The sequence below is a fragment of the Cucurbita pepo genome, unplaced genomic scaffold (genome assembly GCF_002806865.2).
Source record: "Cucurbita pepo subsp. pepo cultivar mu-cu-16 unplaced genomic scaffold, ASM280686v2 Cp4.1_scaffold000436, whole genome shotgun sequence".
NCBI classification, from domain to species: Eukaryota; Viridiplantae; Streptophyta; class Magnoliopsida; order Cucurbitales; family Cucurbitaceae; genus Cucurbita; species Cucurbita pepo.
Window position 1 is genome coordinate 13,214 of NW_019646667.1, and position 16,385 is coordinate 29,598.

Sequence of the window (16,385 nt, forward strand, 5' to 3'; positions counted from 1 at the left end):
TTTTTTTTTTTTTTTTTTTTTTTAAAGAAAAATAAAAGAAAAACCATGTGAATTATAATTAATAAAGTGCACTTTGTGTGTGCAAATTAAGAATGCAAAACTTATGGTTTCACCAAATTAAAAAATTAGATAGTTCATGCTATCTATAATTTACAATTTTTTTTTATATATAATTTACTTAATTTGATCCATTAAATCTTTAAAAAAAAATAAAAAAATTAGAAAAATGACCATCGGTGTATGAATCTTGGTTTTCATGAGTCATCCCATGGGGCTCGGAAGTTAACCGCTGATCTAATGAGCCCAATTCCAACTAAGTCCATGTGTTACATACCACTAGTAAAGGTGTTCATATGATCTGTGTTAACTGAACTATTGTCTTAAATCATAATGGTTGGATTGGGTTATATTTTTTTTTCTTTTTTCTAATCAGGGTTGGGTTGAATTTTTTTAAAAACAAAACTTTGAGTCGATTCGTAGGTTGACATTTTTTTTGTCGGGTCAACTTAATCAATCCGAAAATAAAGTTAAACCCAACCAATCCTACCTACTTTTATGATTAGTCGGAAGATTAAAAATATTTTATGTTCGTAATCGATTTAATGATGCCTTGTGACTCGAGAACGTTTAATAATTGAATTTTAATGAAATTCTAGTTATTAATATAATAACCAAACCTAACCCAACTCAACTCGAAAACAAAATGTTAGGTTGGGTGGTGAACGACCGTCTCAAATTTAATATTTACTTTTTATTTTTTTGAAAATTAAATTAAATTTGAAATAGCACAATCCCTTACCTATTGCTAAAGTAAAGTCAACAAAAAAAGGTTGACTTTTGTAACACGACATGTGTAACCAAACCACATACCATTGAAAGTAGAAATATTAAATTAAAACGTTGAAAATTATAAATGTCGAAAATTAAAACTTATATTCAAACTCCAATAATATTATTTATAATTTAACCCAATTAAATGTTCCAGAACATAATCCATGAAATTTTATTAAGAATTAAATAAATAAAAGTGGCAGGATCGTGTGGAATCGAGTGCATAGTACTTAAAGAATACCAGTGGTGCTGATTGGACAGCTGTCTGTGGGACCACTTCAAACCCCGACAAGAGTCTTCACCGAAAATAAAATAAAATATAAAAATATAAAAAAGAAAAAGGAAAATGGGTCAAACGTTGTTGAGAAGAAAAAAACAAGAGGGGGCGAAGATTCTTGGTTGATTGTCGGAAATATAAAAAATAAAAATAAATAAAAAAACTTAAAAATTAAATTTAAATATGATTTTGAATTTTGCTTAGAGTTGTAATGTTAACTTAAAGGGACAATAAAAAAAAGTACAAATTTAAAGATTAAAAAATAAAAAAATGAACTAATTATAATAGACACCCTAGATAATTTGACTTCTTTCTTCCACAATTTAATTACAAGAACTGTACGGCTAACCATGCTTTGCTGTGATCAATTTCATGTTGCATGACCTCTTAGAAATTTTTCATAAGATGCATGTGAATGAGAATAATGTATGTTAAAAGGACCTGTAAAATGCCGTTGAGGATTGTGGGGAAGGGGTCCCACATTGACTAATTTAGAAAATGATTGTGGGTTTAAGCAAGAAGTAGGATCTCTGTTAGGATGAGGTCTCTTAGGAAGCCCAAAGCAAAGTCACGAGAGTTTATGGTCAAAGTGGACAATATCGTATCATAGAGAGTCGTGGAGTCGTGGGAATACCAGAGTCATCCAGTGTCAAATCTGAACATGGATAAGCGAATCTTGTATCTTTATAATAAATTCTACGGATTTTTTTCCTTATTTTATAAAAAAAATGTATAGTTCTATAATATATAATACTAATAATTCCATTACAACACATTCAAATCATCATATTTAATGACTAAGACTAAATACAAAATTATAAAAATAATTGAAAGTCCAAATATAAAAAACCAACAAGAAAATAAAATTAATAAAATCAATAAATATACTTTTAAAATTCTGAAAAAAAAAAGAATTCAAAAGTTTGCCATATTAGTTTTAATAATACTTTTAACATTATTTTTGTATATATTATTATTATTATTATTATTATTTATATTATTGTGATAGGTTGGGAATTCCCTCCATATATATATATAATATAGATAAGCTGTCAAAATTAAAGCTTCATTTGGTCTTACACAACAATCACACATAGAACACGTGGCAGAAATCGAGCGGTGAACACATCGCCAATTTTCCTAGACTCGACCGCAGCAGATTCTGACATTCTTTCTCCCGCGTCCTCCATAATAATAATCCACGGCAACAACAGGGTACAGTTATACAGAATATGGCAGTGAAAACTATGGAGTGAGAGACTAAAAGTTCATTACAGTAGAGAGAGATGACGCAATATCTACCACTCCTAAGTGCGCATAGATATGAAAATATTATTACTCAACGAAAGAATACAGATTTAAGAATTAGAAAAAGAATTGGGATCGAATGTTCAATCTTCATTGATATTCATCACCTTTAAATAGGATACAAGATACTAAATAATATCTACCAACAAAATATAAACTAACTAAATAGTGATAATAAAATAAAATATACTACTATTCAAATTCAACTGATTACGATATCTAAAATATATTTCCTAACTAATATTCAACTGATTACGATATCTAAAATATATTTCCTAACTAATATATTCTGGAAGATTACGAATATCATATATTCCATAACTAATTCAAACTAAAATAAGTTGCACTAAATTGTGACAAGAGAAATTCAAATCTAGAGAGAGAAACAACGAAGAACAAGAAGAAGTTGAAGAAAGAAGACGTGTTTGATTCGGTTCGGAACTTGAGGTATCAAGAGGTGCCGTGTTTCCTTCCTCTGTAGGTTAGCTTGCTTGATGCTAACATTATCTCTATTTTTTTCTCTGATTCATTCTTGTTGTTCGTTGTTCTAAGTATTGAAGCAACATTCTTACTGTGAGAGCCTTTTGTAATGTGTTTGTGTGTTGATGGAAGTGGAGTGTAAGCGATTTCGATAATTGTTTGTGTTGAGGAAAATGAGAAATTACGCTTGATGGCGATATATATACCTGTGGATTTTGTTCTTTTGGTGAAATTCTTGTTGTTTTGGATTAGATTTTAGCAATGACGGGAGTTCGATATGCGCTAGTGGTTGTTTTGTTAGTTTTAGGCGTTTTAGACTCATTTTCGCTTGCGGCCAATGTGACGTACGATCATCGGGCGCTGGTGATCGACGGCAAGCGGAGAGTGTTGGTTTCTGGATCCATACACTATCCTCGCAGCACTCCTGAGGTTTGTCTCCTTCAGCCTTGGAACTTTGACGTTCTTTCTCTGAGGATTTTTCTATCTGAATCGGTTAGTGGTGTTTGTACTCGGCAGATGTGGCCGGACCTTATTCAGAAATCTAAGGATGGAGGTCTGGATGTGATTGAAACTTACGTGTTCTGGAATCTACACGAACCTGTTCGAAACCAGGTACATTTTTGCGACTTCGTTGATCCAAGAGCGGCGTTTGGTTCCAAGGAAATTGTTGGATTGGGAGATATTTGAGAAATCTGTTTACCGTTGAGTTGTGTTTTTCATCCCCTGAAAAAGCTCAATGATGGATGGAACCTGTCTTCTGTTATCATCTTTTCGGTCTTCTTACGTTTTCTCGTCTACCAAACAGTGGCAATTATTATTCATTTTTACATGAGTACTACATAATATGTTGCGATTTCTCAATCAACAGTATGACTTCGAGGGAAGGAAGGATTTAGTTAAATTCGTAAAGCTGGTAGGAGCTGCTGGTCTATATGTACATATACGAATTGGTCCTTATGTGTGCGCGGAATGGAATTACGGGTACATCTCTTTTCCATTCTCAATTCGTCAGTTGCTTTCCATTTCCGTTCTCTCTGGGTTTTACACCTCTTCCCTTTTGTGCAATGCCCATAACGTTTTTTATATTTTATTTTCCCCCCGGAAACTGTTTGATGTAAAAACAGAGGTTTTCCAGTTTGGTTGCATTTCGTACCTGGCATTAAATTCCGCACAGATAATGAACCATTCAAGGTTAAGTATAACTTTACCATTTCGGTGCTTTTGCTTTTTTTTCTTCTCCAGTGTCGTGTTTATCCTCATATTAAGAAAAAATAAATAATGGTTTTGTATAGGCTGAAATGAAGCGATTTACAGCCAAGATTGTCGATGTCTTGAAGCAGGAGAAATTATATGCCTCTCAGGGCGGACCAGTTATTTTATCTCAGGTGGATTTCAATTTTCAAGTACCTTCTTCTATTTCTCTCTCCCTCCTCTCCCTTCGTGAGAGCATAAATGCCTTCGTGAGAGCATAAATGAAAGCAATCCACCCTGGATTGGGGGAGTCAACATTGACTAATTTAGAGAATGATCATGAATATATAAATAAAAAAAATACATAATTGGTAGGATAGTTTTTGGGAAGCCCAAAGCAAAATTATTATAGGTTATGCTAGCAGTTGACAATGTCATCATACCATTCTCGGAGAGTCCTAACAATAGGTTCAACCACCATTATTTTTTACTCCATATGTCCTGGTGATGGTGTCTCACGACTATCACACATTTGAAGTAAGAGTACTTATTANGACTATCACACATTTGAAGTAAGAGTACTTATAAGGTTAATATAATGGCTGCTTTTCTTCTAAAAACAGATTGAAAATGAATATGGAAACGTTCAGTCTTCTTATGGATCTGCTGCTAAATCCTATATCCAATGGGCGGCAACCATGGCTACGTCTTTGAACACGGGAGTTCCTTGGGTTATGTGCAACCAACCTGATGCCCCCGATCCCATTGTGAGGAATCTTTCCGTATCATGACCATAAATTGTAGACGACAAATCTTAATTGCTATAGTTACATTTTACAGCTAGGCCAAATTTTGATTGAATATAAACTTACCTTATTATAAACAACTTCCCCGTGACATGTGGCCCCACAGATTAACACTTGCAATGGATTCTACTGTGATCAATTCACGCCAAATTCTAAGAATAAGCCCAAAATCTGGACTGAGAATTGGACTGGATGGTAGACTTTCGCATTTGCTGTTTCCTGCATTTTTTTCTCTGTCAACTCGATTTCTTAATTACGCACGAGTCATTTACGCTTTTGACAATTTCGATTGTTTTATCATAGGTTTCTTTCCTTTGGTGGAGCCTCGCCATACAGACCCGTGGAAGATCTTGCATATGCTGTGGCACGCTTTTATCAGAATGGTGGAACTTTACAGAATTATTACATGGTACTCCACTTGTGATATGCTCATTATGGTTGACAGAATAAATGATTTATTTACGTTTCCTTGAAACGTATGAACCCATGATAGATGGCATCGGTTTTTCCTTATTTTCTCTAATACAGTACCACGGTGGGACAAACTTTGGTAGGACTACTGGTGGACCGTTTATTTCTACTAGTTATGATTATGATGCCCCTATAGATGAGTATGGTATGGTTTCCGTCTATTAAATATTGTTCTTAATTGATTTGTTATGATGTAAAAATCTTCTCAAGTATTGCAATTATATCTTCAAATTTTGTGCAAAGAATGAAGATGCTGGTTGGAATTGTAGTGATGTTGTGAACTTGATCATAAAAATGGAAAAAAAGAAACGATATGGATACACGATCATCCTAATTCTTTACAATCTACTTCTCTTCTATACGATTATTCTTCTATTCTGCAGGACTGGTTAGGCAACCTAATTGGGGTCACTTGAGGGAAGTCCACGAGGCTATAAAGATGTGCGAAGAAGCATTAGTGAGCACAGAACCCGCAGTTAGTTCTCTTGGTCAAAATTTGGAGGTAGGTTATTCCGATAACTGTCTTTTCGTCTTAAAACTATCAAGAGCTTACCCAGTACAATAATAAGTTGAAATGTACGTCTAGTTTGGATTCCTTTTAGTAGGGGAAACAATTAGAGTTTGACTTGGTATACGAAAGAACGACTACTATTTCTGGCTTTAGTTTAACATGGAACCTATCGGAATTATGCATCAGAATGTATGGTAAGAAAATCAGAAGAAACTCCTCGCAGAAATTTTGAAGAGAGTATCCAAGGAAAAGTTGTCCAGATCACAATTATAAAACTGTGCTCTTACCTTAAATAATCATATTCCTTCGTGTGCTGTGCATTCATTGAATAAAGATGGTCAAAAATGGTTAAGATGTTATTCTTTGTACTAATTTCAGGCGACTGTTTATAAGTCCGGTTCTCAATGTTGTGCTTTTCTTGCCAATGTGGATACCCAATCTGATGCGACGGTGACTTTCAATGGTAATACATATCATTTGCCAGCATGGTCTGTTAGCATCTTGCCTGACTGCAAGAATGTGGTGCTCAATACTGCAAAGGTTATATTGTTTTCTTCTCAGCAAATGTATTTGCAGCCGAGAACTAAAATTCTTATCTTTTGTTTGTGACTTGTCATTGTTGGTACTCTAGTCAAGTGAATATTTCCTTTCAATTCTTATCGCTACTTTTATTTGCTCCTAATTGACTTAATTGTTGCACGGATGAAGTATACCTCATTTTATGGCAGATTAATTCGGTAACAATGAGGCCATCCTTTTCAAACCAACCTTTGAAAGTTGATGCTAGTGCTTCTGAAGCATTTGACTCAGGATGGGGTTGGATAGACGAACCAGTTGGTATCTCAAAGGCTAATTCTTTTGCGAAACTTGGACTTTCAGAGCAAATAAATACTACAGCAGATCAAAGCGATTACTTGTGGTATTCTTTAAGGTACGTACTCTATTTATTATTAAATCTTCAGTTTCTTTATTCAACGGACTGCCAACCAGTTTCTAAAAATAGTTTTGTCAACTTTTGCTACTACCATTTGGCAGCACTGATATAAAAGGTGACGAACCTTTCCTTGAAAATGGAACGGAAACTGTCCTCCATGTTGAATCCCTTGGCCATGCTCTTCACGTTTTTATTAATAAAAAGCTTGCAGGTGATTGGAATTAATTATTTGGTTCTGTGCGTTTGAATGTCTTTAAAATTACTCCTGCGTTGTTGCAATGGTGCTGCTTTATAGATGTCGTTTGAATTTCTTTGTAGGAAGTGGAAGAGGTAGTAAAGGCAATTCTAAGGTTTCTTTGGAGATCCCCATCACACTGGTACCTGGGAAAAATACAATTGACCTCCTGAGTTTGACAGTGGGACTTCAGGTTCTGCTTCACTTAAATTTGTGCCGGCATATATCTTGCGAGAAATCATTACCTGAATCTCAAAAAAAAAATTGCAATGTGAATTTCTTTTATTGGATGATTTTTTATTATATATTTTTAACCCACAAACTCTGTAATGCAATATATCAGCATTAAGGTTATTTCATGTATGATTTATAAGAATAAGAAAATAGTTAGAGTTGTTTCCTACTGCGAGGGGACTCCTTGTTTTACAAGATTGGTCTAGATTATGTAGAACATTTTCTCGGTTATATAAATATGATTTTGGTCTTGTATTTTGAATTTTCTCTGTACCTTCAAATGTTGAATTTAGTCCTTTATTTTGAATAAAGTTTAAAATTGATTCTGGTTAACTCTTCTAAATATTTTTAGTCTCTATTAGTCTTTCCTTTATAAAGGTTGAAAATACGTTTTCTATTCATCTTTCTTTTATAAAGGTTGGAAATACGTTTGCTAGGGTCGAAGATACCTCTCATACAAGTTTATTAGATGTTGTTCTGCTAAGACAATTGCTTGCATTTTAACATTTCATCATCTTATTCAAGTATGCACCATAATTATGGGTAGCTTTTTCTGTGAATGACGTGTAAGTGAGTTAAACCACAAAAGGTAAAGTATGAGGCACATGGATTTCCACTAACAATCTGTTGATTCAGACCACGTTCGATGCCCCTGATGGTAGTGACCCTGTTGCATTAGACTTCACAGGCTTTGGAAAGGGCGAAGCATGGATAAACGGACAAAGTATTGGCCGTTATTGGCCATCATATATTGCCTCCAGTCATTGTACCGCATATTGCAATTACAGAGGAGCTTATAGGTCAAGCAAATGCCTTAAGAACTGTGACAAACCATCCCAAACTCTGTAAGTTTTCACTAACTTGAGGATAAGGCTTCCAAGTAACTTCAAATGTCCTTGTATCTTATCTTCCTAATTCTCAGATACCATGTACCTCAATCCTGGCTGAAACCTACCGGCAACACCCTAGTACTTTTTGAGGAAATTGGCAGCGATCCAACTCGATTGTCGTTCGCTTCGAAACAGATCGAATCTGTGTGTGCCCATGTATCTGAGTCCCATCCACCACCTGTAGATATGTGGAGCTCAGACACCAAACTACAGAAATCAGGACCCGTACTCTCTCTTGAGTGTCCATCTCCCAATCAGATCATTTCTTCTATAAAATTTGCAAGTTTTGGCACTCCTCTTGGAACTTGTGGGAGCTTTAGCCAAGGTCAATGCAGCAGCCAAAATGCACTCTCCACTGTACAAAAGGTTTTATATTTCCTGATACAGTAGAAATTTATGGTGTTTCTGTGCATGTGTTAGAACTGGATTGTGTACTCATTGATGCTTACTCTTGTCTACAGGCTTGCATTGGATCGAAAAGTTGTAGCGTTCAAGTGTCGATTAAAGCATTCGGCGATCCTTGTAGAGGAAAAACAAAGAGCTTGGCTGTGGAAGCCTCTTGTGAATAACAAGGTACGTACTATGATTACTACCGAACTAAAGGAAGAGAGGAAACTAAAAATAAAAAAATTTAAAAAAAAAATTGAGAAAAAAATACTTGAATATCAGAATTTGGTGCATTATATCTTGCAAAAGGCTAATAAACTCCATCAAAATGGATCAATCTGTATAACAATAAAGGTGAGTTCTTGGGATAGAAAGCTCTTCAATTTCTAATGCACATTTCTAAGCTTCTGAAACTTTGGTGTTCTGTTTTTCATCTGCACTGTTTTATTGTTCATTTAGTTCATATAATTGTCTTTTCCTAAGTTATATAATAAAAAAAAAAATGATGAAATTTTGTATCATTATTATTTTAAGAGTTGTAATATTATTTTTAACTTTTCATCAACATTTTTTAACTAAAAATTATTTAAAACTTCGACTGACATTTGGAACTAAGAATGGTGTAATGGTGAGATCTAGAAATGTGTGACAATTCAAATTTTCATTTGAAGTCACAACCATACCATTCCAATTCCTTATGAAATCCAAAATTCTAAGTGATCTTATGTACAATGTTTTAATTTGAATACTTGGTAAGTGTATCCTAAATGTTAATGGATTAGGTCAACTAATGACGATCTTTGCTTAATTAGTTGCTTTCCCATTTAATTTAGAGATTAGTTCTTGAAGTCATGTAGCTTTTGTAGTTGCTATATACTTGGGCTTCATAGTGGCCAGTGTTACCATTAATTGCTTCCATTTTTGGGATTGATTGGCTATTCAATGTGATATACCCGGTACCAATCGAAATTGGATTGTTATCGTTCAATCAATTCAAGGACTCATGTTAAGGGTGTATATGAGTTAGGATGGATATGATTTCAGGCTTTTTTGATCAACCAATTCGAGTTGGTCAATCTTCCAAACGATCAATCGATTCATGAGAAGGCCCACAACTCATATAATTTCGGATCGAGTGTTCAACAATGAGCAAAATTTATAACAATTTCACAATCTTGCCATAAAATCATTGGATACAATCAAATTAAGGTATCCAAAAAGTGGAAGCTAGTCATGCTAACATAGGTTAGGTGAAATCTCATAGATTTCGGTTCAATTGGGTATGAGTCTATTATGACAGAATGCTACATAAAAGATCACGTTACCTTTTGATAAGTTTGAATATGTCATTGGATAGGTCTACTATACTAATCTAATACTCGGACGTGTGCTAGGCCAAATATCATACAAGTGAGTAAGTTTCAACTGACGTAAGTTCTTTTATCTTTCGAGCGTTGCCACAACATTTAAACTTTAATATATATGATACAAATCCTAACGAATTATATTGGAACATTTAATAATTTAATTCATCCTTAGCAAATAATATAACAACAATTATATTTAATGAAGATTGTCCCATTTTTTCAAAGAAATAAAATAAAATAACTAAAACCTTGTCCCCCTTCCAACTTTGTGTCGACATGTTTTACTTTTCAAAAATAAAATAAAGTTAGTAATTGATTGGATTACATAAAATAAATAAGGCACTGTAGTTATAGTTTTTTTTTTTTTTTTTTTTTTTTTTTTTTTTTTTTTTTTTTTTTTTTNAGCTCATATAATAAAATAAATATAGAGTTTTAATCTCCTACGCTACAATACCACTTTAAATGCATTACATATATCATATACGTTTCGTCTATATATATCTATATATTATGTATATGTATATGTACGAATATCGAATAAAATTTATCAACTCTGTCATCCTCTATTGACTTGAAACACGTCGACAATTGCAAAGAACAATGAGAATCAAGACAATTTTTCTCGATTTATTTACCTTGTAGCCTTGCTTCCCACTGTAGTTACAATTATAGCATGTGTATGGTCCAATCCACAAGCGCTATGTGAACTCGACGTCATCTCCACCTTCGTCTATATATAACTCGTTTTGACCGAACTTACTAAATCTACTTCCTACAACACCCGAAGATGACTCGACTAAATATCGAGTCTTTTTAGTCAATCACGTTTCTCAATTATCGAATCTCTCTCTCTCTTTTTTTTTTTTTTTTTTTTTTTTTTTTTTTTTTTTTTTTTTTTTTTTTTTTTTTTTTTTTTTTNCTTCATATTTATTTTTTTAGAACATAAAAAAAAAATAAAAAAAAAATAAAGATGAAGAATATGATTTTTCTTGTCAGAAAAAATAAAAAAAAAGGAAGGTCGAAAAAGGAAAGTTGAAAAAAAAAAGGGAAAAAAGAAAGCTTTAGAGAAGCGATGATGGTAAAGAGTTGCAAGCAGTACAAATATCCAAATGTACGGCCATCGCTGCGAAACTGCCCCATTTTTTCTGGTTTCCATAGCCCCACACCCTTCGATCTCTCTCAGTACTCTCCATTTCTCACGCCGCCGCCCTCCGCCGCGCACCGGTGACATGNTGCAAGCAGTACAAATATCCAAATGTACGGCCATCGCTGCGAAACTGCCCCATTCTTTCTGGTTTCCATAGCCCCACACCCTTCGATCTCTCTCAGTACTCTCCATTTCTCACGCCGCCGCCCTCCGCAGCGCACCGGTGACATGTTTCTTCTCAACTCCTTTACCTCCGTCCACCGGTAACTCCAGGATCTGATTCAAATTTCCGGTCTTCCTGTTATGTTCTATTTTGCTTTTTCCCCTTTCGGATTATTGATTTCATGTTTCTTCTGCTGGATCCGCGTTGTTTTTTGATTTCGATCTCGACCGATGGGACTTTCTATGGTCGGGATCGGAATGGGGCCATGAATTTTTGCGATGAATTGTGTGACTGCTGCAATGGAGTTTGAATTGGTGGTTAATTCCTTTTTGTTCTTTTGGATGTTTGATTTTTCAGATGAGTATTCCGTTTGAATTTCCGGGTAGCGGCTGGAAGGCTTCCGGAAATGTGTTCCAATTCATGGTATTAACGGGATTCTAAATCCAATCCTCCTCTTATTTGTTCGCTTCTAGTTCTACTTTGGATTTGAATGGCTTGGCGCTGAATGGTGTTTAGTTTTTTTTGGTAATTGTATAGATACATATATGGAGAAATTTGTGAGGTTATCACGGGCTAGGTTTTTGAAATTGTTGGATTGATGGAAGGAATAAATAGACGGTATCTAATTGCGCACAAGGATCATAAATTTTTTTTCTGGATGCGGGGAGGATTCTCCAGAGAGGTGGCATAGATAGCTTTTTTGTTTAACTTTTATGGATTTTGTTTCGTAAATTTGGGTTTTCTTTGGGTATACCAAATAGTTATTAACATGAAAAACAGAATTTGTGTTGCTACTGATATGGAGGTGGATAATGAAGAAGAAGAAGTACCTCATCTCTTGGACTTGAACACAAGAGGAAGAGTGGATGATGGTCATCAACTTAGATCAAGTGATTCACTGTTCCCTGGTCTTATTGATGATGTTGCCATGGATTGCCTTGCTTTGGCTTGCCCATCGGATTACACTTCGTTGTCGTGTATTAACTCGAGGTTTAACAAGTTAGTCAAAAATGGTGATCTATATGGGTGGAGAAAGCATTTGGGGATTAAGGAGCATTGGGTGTATCTGGTTTGTGACTTAAAGGGTTGGGAAGCATTTGATCCTTTGAGAAAATTATGGATGACTTTGCCTAAGATGCCTTGTGATGAGTGCTTCCATCACGCAGACAAGGAATCGTTAGCTGTAGGAAACGAACTGTTAGTTTTTGGGCGTGAGATGTTTGATTTTGCTATATGGAAGTATAACTCGACTTGTAAGAGTTGGGCAAAGTGTCAAGGAATGAATCTACCTCGCTGTCTGTTTGGCTCCGGTAGCCTTGGTTCAATCGCTATCGTTGCAGGTGGGAGTGATATAAACGGGAACGTTTTAGACTCTGCAGAGTTGTATGACTCTTCATTGGGTACATGGGAAACACTACCGAAGATGACGACCCCGCGTAGATTATGCTCGGGATTTTTCATGGATGGGAAGTTTTACGTGATCGGTGGAATGTTGAGCTCCACTGTTTCATTAACTTGTGGGGAGGAGTACAATTTTGAAACAAGAAAATGGAGAAAAATTGAGGGAATGTATCCGTATGTTAATAGGGCTGCTCAGGCGCCTCCCCTTGTTGCTGTGGTGGATAACGAATTATATGCAGTGGAGTATTTAAGCAACCTGATTAAGAGGTATGACAAGGGGAAGAACATGTGGAATATATTGGGAAGGCTTCCTCTGAGGGCTGATTCTTCAAACGGATGGGGCCTGGCTTTCAAAGCCTGTGGGGAGGAACTTCTGGTTGTAGGTGGGCAAAAAGGTCCAAATGGTGAAGCGATCGTACTGAACGCTTGTTCTCCGAAGTTCGGGATGAGGAATGGCGCGTTGGATTGGAAGTTTCTTGGTGTGAAGGAGCACGTCGGAGTGTTCGTCTATAACTGTGCTGTTATGGGTTGCTGCTTATAGAATAATTTGAGAGAAGAGAGCCGGAGTCTGAAACCAGATCTTGGTCGGCTACAACTGTTGGTTGGTTGCCATGTACGTATGGTTTTTTCTGTTTTGCATTTGAATCTGCTTATCATCTCTTTTGTTTCTATGGTCAGCTGTTGGTTAGTTTGATCAAGTTCTTCTGTTGTCAGTGACATGCATTCTGTTTCTTCATTCTGTCTTTACTAATAAATCATTATACCCTCTCTGCTCTGCTCACTTCATAACTATTCAATTCTTAACATTTCTATGCTTTGATTCAATGGTATCCGTAGATATTGTCCTTTTTGGACTTTTCTTTGAGATTTCCTTCGAGCTTTTTAAAACGTGTCTGCTAGGGAGAGGTTTCCACACTCTTATAAAGGATGTTTCGTTCTTCTCCTCAACAGATGTGGAATTTCACTATCCACTCCCTTAAGGGCTCAGTGTCCTTATTGTCCCTCGTTCCCCTCTCTAATTGATGTGGGATCTCACAATCCTCTTCTTTGGGGCCCAACATCTTCGCTGACATACCATTCAGTGTCTAGCTTTGATACCATTTGTAACAGTCCAAGCCCATCGGGATTTTGAAAATCATTTTTAGTTTCATAGGATAACTATTTTTATTTTCATGTTTTTGGGGGACATTTTAGCAAAAATTGCTTAACGGGGGAATCTTTTAAGGTGTATAAGAAGATTTAAGGTTAAATTATAAATTTTGTCTCAAAGTTTTGTCGTTTTTGTGAATGATAAAAAAGAAAATATAAAATGATGCCATCTCCTCATAGGCTCCAAATATTTGACTAAAGTCCACTCTACAATAAAGCCTACTCACTAGCCTAACATGCTCAACATTATTATCAATTATTTTTGGGTCGAGTCGATGACAAAATGATGGTTCGACCCGTCCTTAACTTTAGGGAGTGACGAGCTGATTTTGGTTCGAAATCTATTAAGTTGAAGATAGTGTAGACGAAATTCAATAGAAGGAAGAGAAGAGACGATTTGGGAAGTAGTGATTTACAATTGTTTTAAGTATGCTTTAATCCTAAAATATTAGGCCCTTCCCTTTTTACCCATTTGTGGTTTTTTCTCTAATTTTGTTTTGCTTTTGCTTTGAATGATAACTTTAAAAAATTTTGATGTTGATGTTCTTGGAGCTATCATCTTCGGAAAAAGGTTTTTAGCGATTGGGGTCGGTTTAAGGTGGTCAACCAACGCCACTTTAGAACAAATTATCAATTCTCAACATTAACAACTAAGTTTTTATGGCAATTTAAAACCTTTAAAAGCTAAACCATCTCGTTCGATAACAATTTTATTTTTTAAAATTGTTGTTCTTTTATTTTCGATCTTTTATAAAAATTCAAAAATAATTTTTTTTTAGTGAAAATTGAACTTTTTCCTATTGGTTCAAGAATATAATATTTTATCCCTAAGTTATTGGGTTATTTGATACATTAACTAAAGAAATATTTATAAATAACAATATTAATAATAATAATAAAAAAAGTGAATATAACTTAGTTTTCAATTAAAATTTAGAAAGATATATATAAAACTTTTGTTTCTTTCGAAAACGACAAAAGGAAGTGGGCAAGCCCTAATTTGATTTGGAAGGATAATTGTCGGCTTACTAAATCGCACTAAATGGACCGTTGCCTTCTGAGTTTTTATATTTTTTTTTAATAAAATTTAAAAATGTTATTTAAAGCTTCTTGAATCATCCACCAAAAAATTATTTTAAAAAGTGTTTTTTAAATTTAAAATTTTAATAATTTCTGTATCATTCACTCTAAACATTAAAAAATATCGATAAGGTTTTTTTTTCCAGTCTTTTAATTAAGATTATGGTCTTAAATATTTTAGATTTTAGGTTTAGAACCGTCTCGATTCAAAATACTAAAAAATTAAAACGAGAAAGTAGATTTTGAGAAATGACCATTGATACCCTTGTAAAAATCGAAGAAAAATGTTACTAAAAAAAAAAAAAAAAAATCGAACCACTATCAAACTCAATCCTTGAGTGATGAATAAAAGAGATAAATTTTAAAAAAATAATAATATGTGATTCGTGGTTGAACTCTATTGAACGAGCGGCATAGTCTGAAAAAGAATTTGAGTGGGAAATTGTTAGCCGTGTGACTAAGATTTTGTAGGACCTTGTAACATCTAAGGGGTGCACGAATGAATCGGGTCATACTCGAATGAGAGCTATCCTAAGAATAAGATGACAAAGAAAGGCTTAGAAGAATTGAAAGTTACTATCTATACGAGTAAGGTGCACCTCCGGATGACTCAATCATATTAACTTCATGATTAAGTGAATTTTGCTGGTAGACATTTTATGTTGGGTGACCTCTTGAAAATTTTACTGAAATGCATTTGAGTGAGAACAAAGCATGATGGAATAACTCGTGTTGGTTTGTGGAAAGATCGATATCGACAGATATTGACAACCCTAACCACGTGCAATGACTAGGCATACACGTCACTAGGAATTACACCACTACCATACCCCTTTCAATCAATTGCATAATTGGCCATTATTTCCACATGTCACAAGCTCATTTGTCAAGCGTGCCACGTTTCATTTGTTATTGTGTTTTCCTTGTCATCCCAAAATGGGATTGTTGAGATATCACATCACGTGTCACATATCAACACTACCTTTGCCCATTTGATTTGTTAATCCTAAAACTTTTAAAAACAAAAATATTTGAAGAAAATTAGGTTCATGATTCTGAGATACGTCACAATATTTAAAAATAAAAATTTTTGAAAAAAATTAGGTTCATACGATAGAACATAGGACCGAAAATTCTCATGCCATCCGTTCAAATCTGGTTCTTGGCACATCATGAATAATTTCAACTTTTTTCATCGGGTTCGAGTAGAAACTAAAAGCATGGATCAACATCACTTCAATCCTTATTAATAATGCTACCACCATATAAACTACTTTTTAAAATGCTTTATAATGTTTCGAGTGAAAAAGATGATTAGGTTTGATCTACCACGTATGAATATACACTTTATTGAAACAAAAAGTTATAAATAGTAAGCAATTCCACGTTATAATTAGCTTTTGAGAATACACACCTCCAATATAGTGACTACAATCATGAAGCTCTCGATATCATTCATGTAATCATTTGTTTACACATTGGTTATCACATTAGTTTACTTACAAGCTTGACAAACTGTATAC

At 34.6% G+C, this 16,385-nt stretch overlaps 1 protein-coding gene and 1 pseudogene across 2 annotated transcripts; both read left to right on the plus strand.

Annotated features, from left to right (window-relative positions):
* Positions 1-2,781: 2,781 nt before the first annotated feature.
* On the plus strand, positions 2,782-8,968 carry LOC111785296 (annotated as a pseudogene).
* A 2,194-nt stretch (positions 8,969-11,162) lies between these two features.
* Positions 11,163-13,414, plus strand: LOC111785295 (F-box/kelch-repeat protein At5g60570-like). 2 transcript variants are annotated; one of them, XM_023665703.1, is made up of 3 exons: positions 11,163-11,332; positions 11,590-11,655; positions 11,770-13,414. In XM_023665703.1, exon 3 carries the CDS (start codon positions 12,002-12,004, stop codon positions 13,172-13,174), a length of 1,173 nt encoding a protein of 390 aa, XP_023521471.1. In that variant the 5' UTR covers positions 11,163-11,332; positions 11,590-11,655; positions 11,770-12,001; the 3' UTR covers positions 13,175-13,414. The 2 variants fall into 2 exon arrangements, with proteins under 2 accessions (XP_023521471.1, XP_023521472.1); XM_023665704.1 differs by having other exon boundaries at positions 12,013-13,414.
* The last annotated feature ends 2,971 nt before the right edge of the window (positions 13,415-16,385 follow it).

What these genes read in the sequence shown, in the direction of transcription:
- LOC111785295 (XM_023665703.1), top strand. Translation starts at nt 12,002, where the DNA reads ATGAAAAACAGAATTTGTGTTGCTACTGATATGGAGGTGGATAATGAA.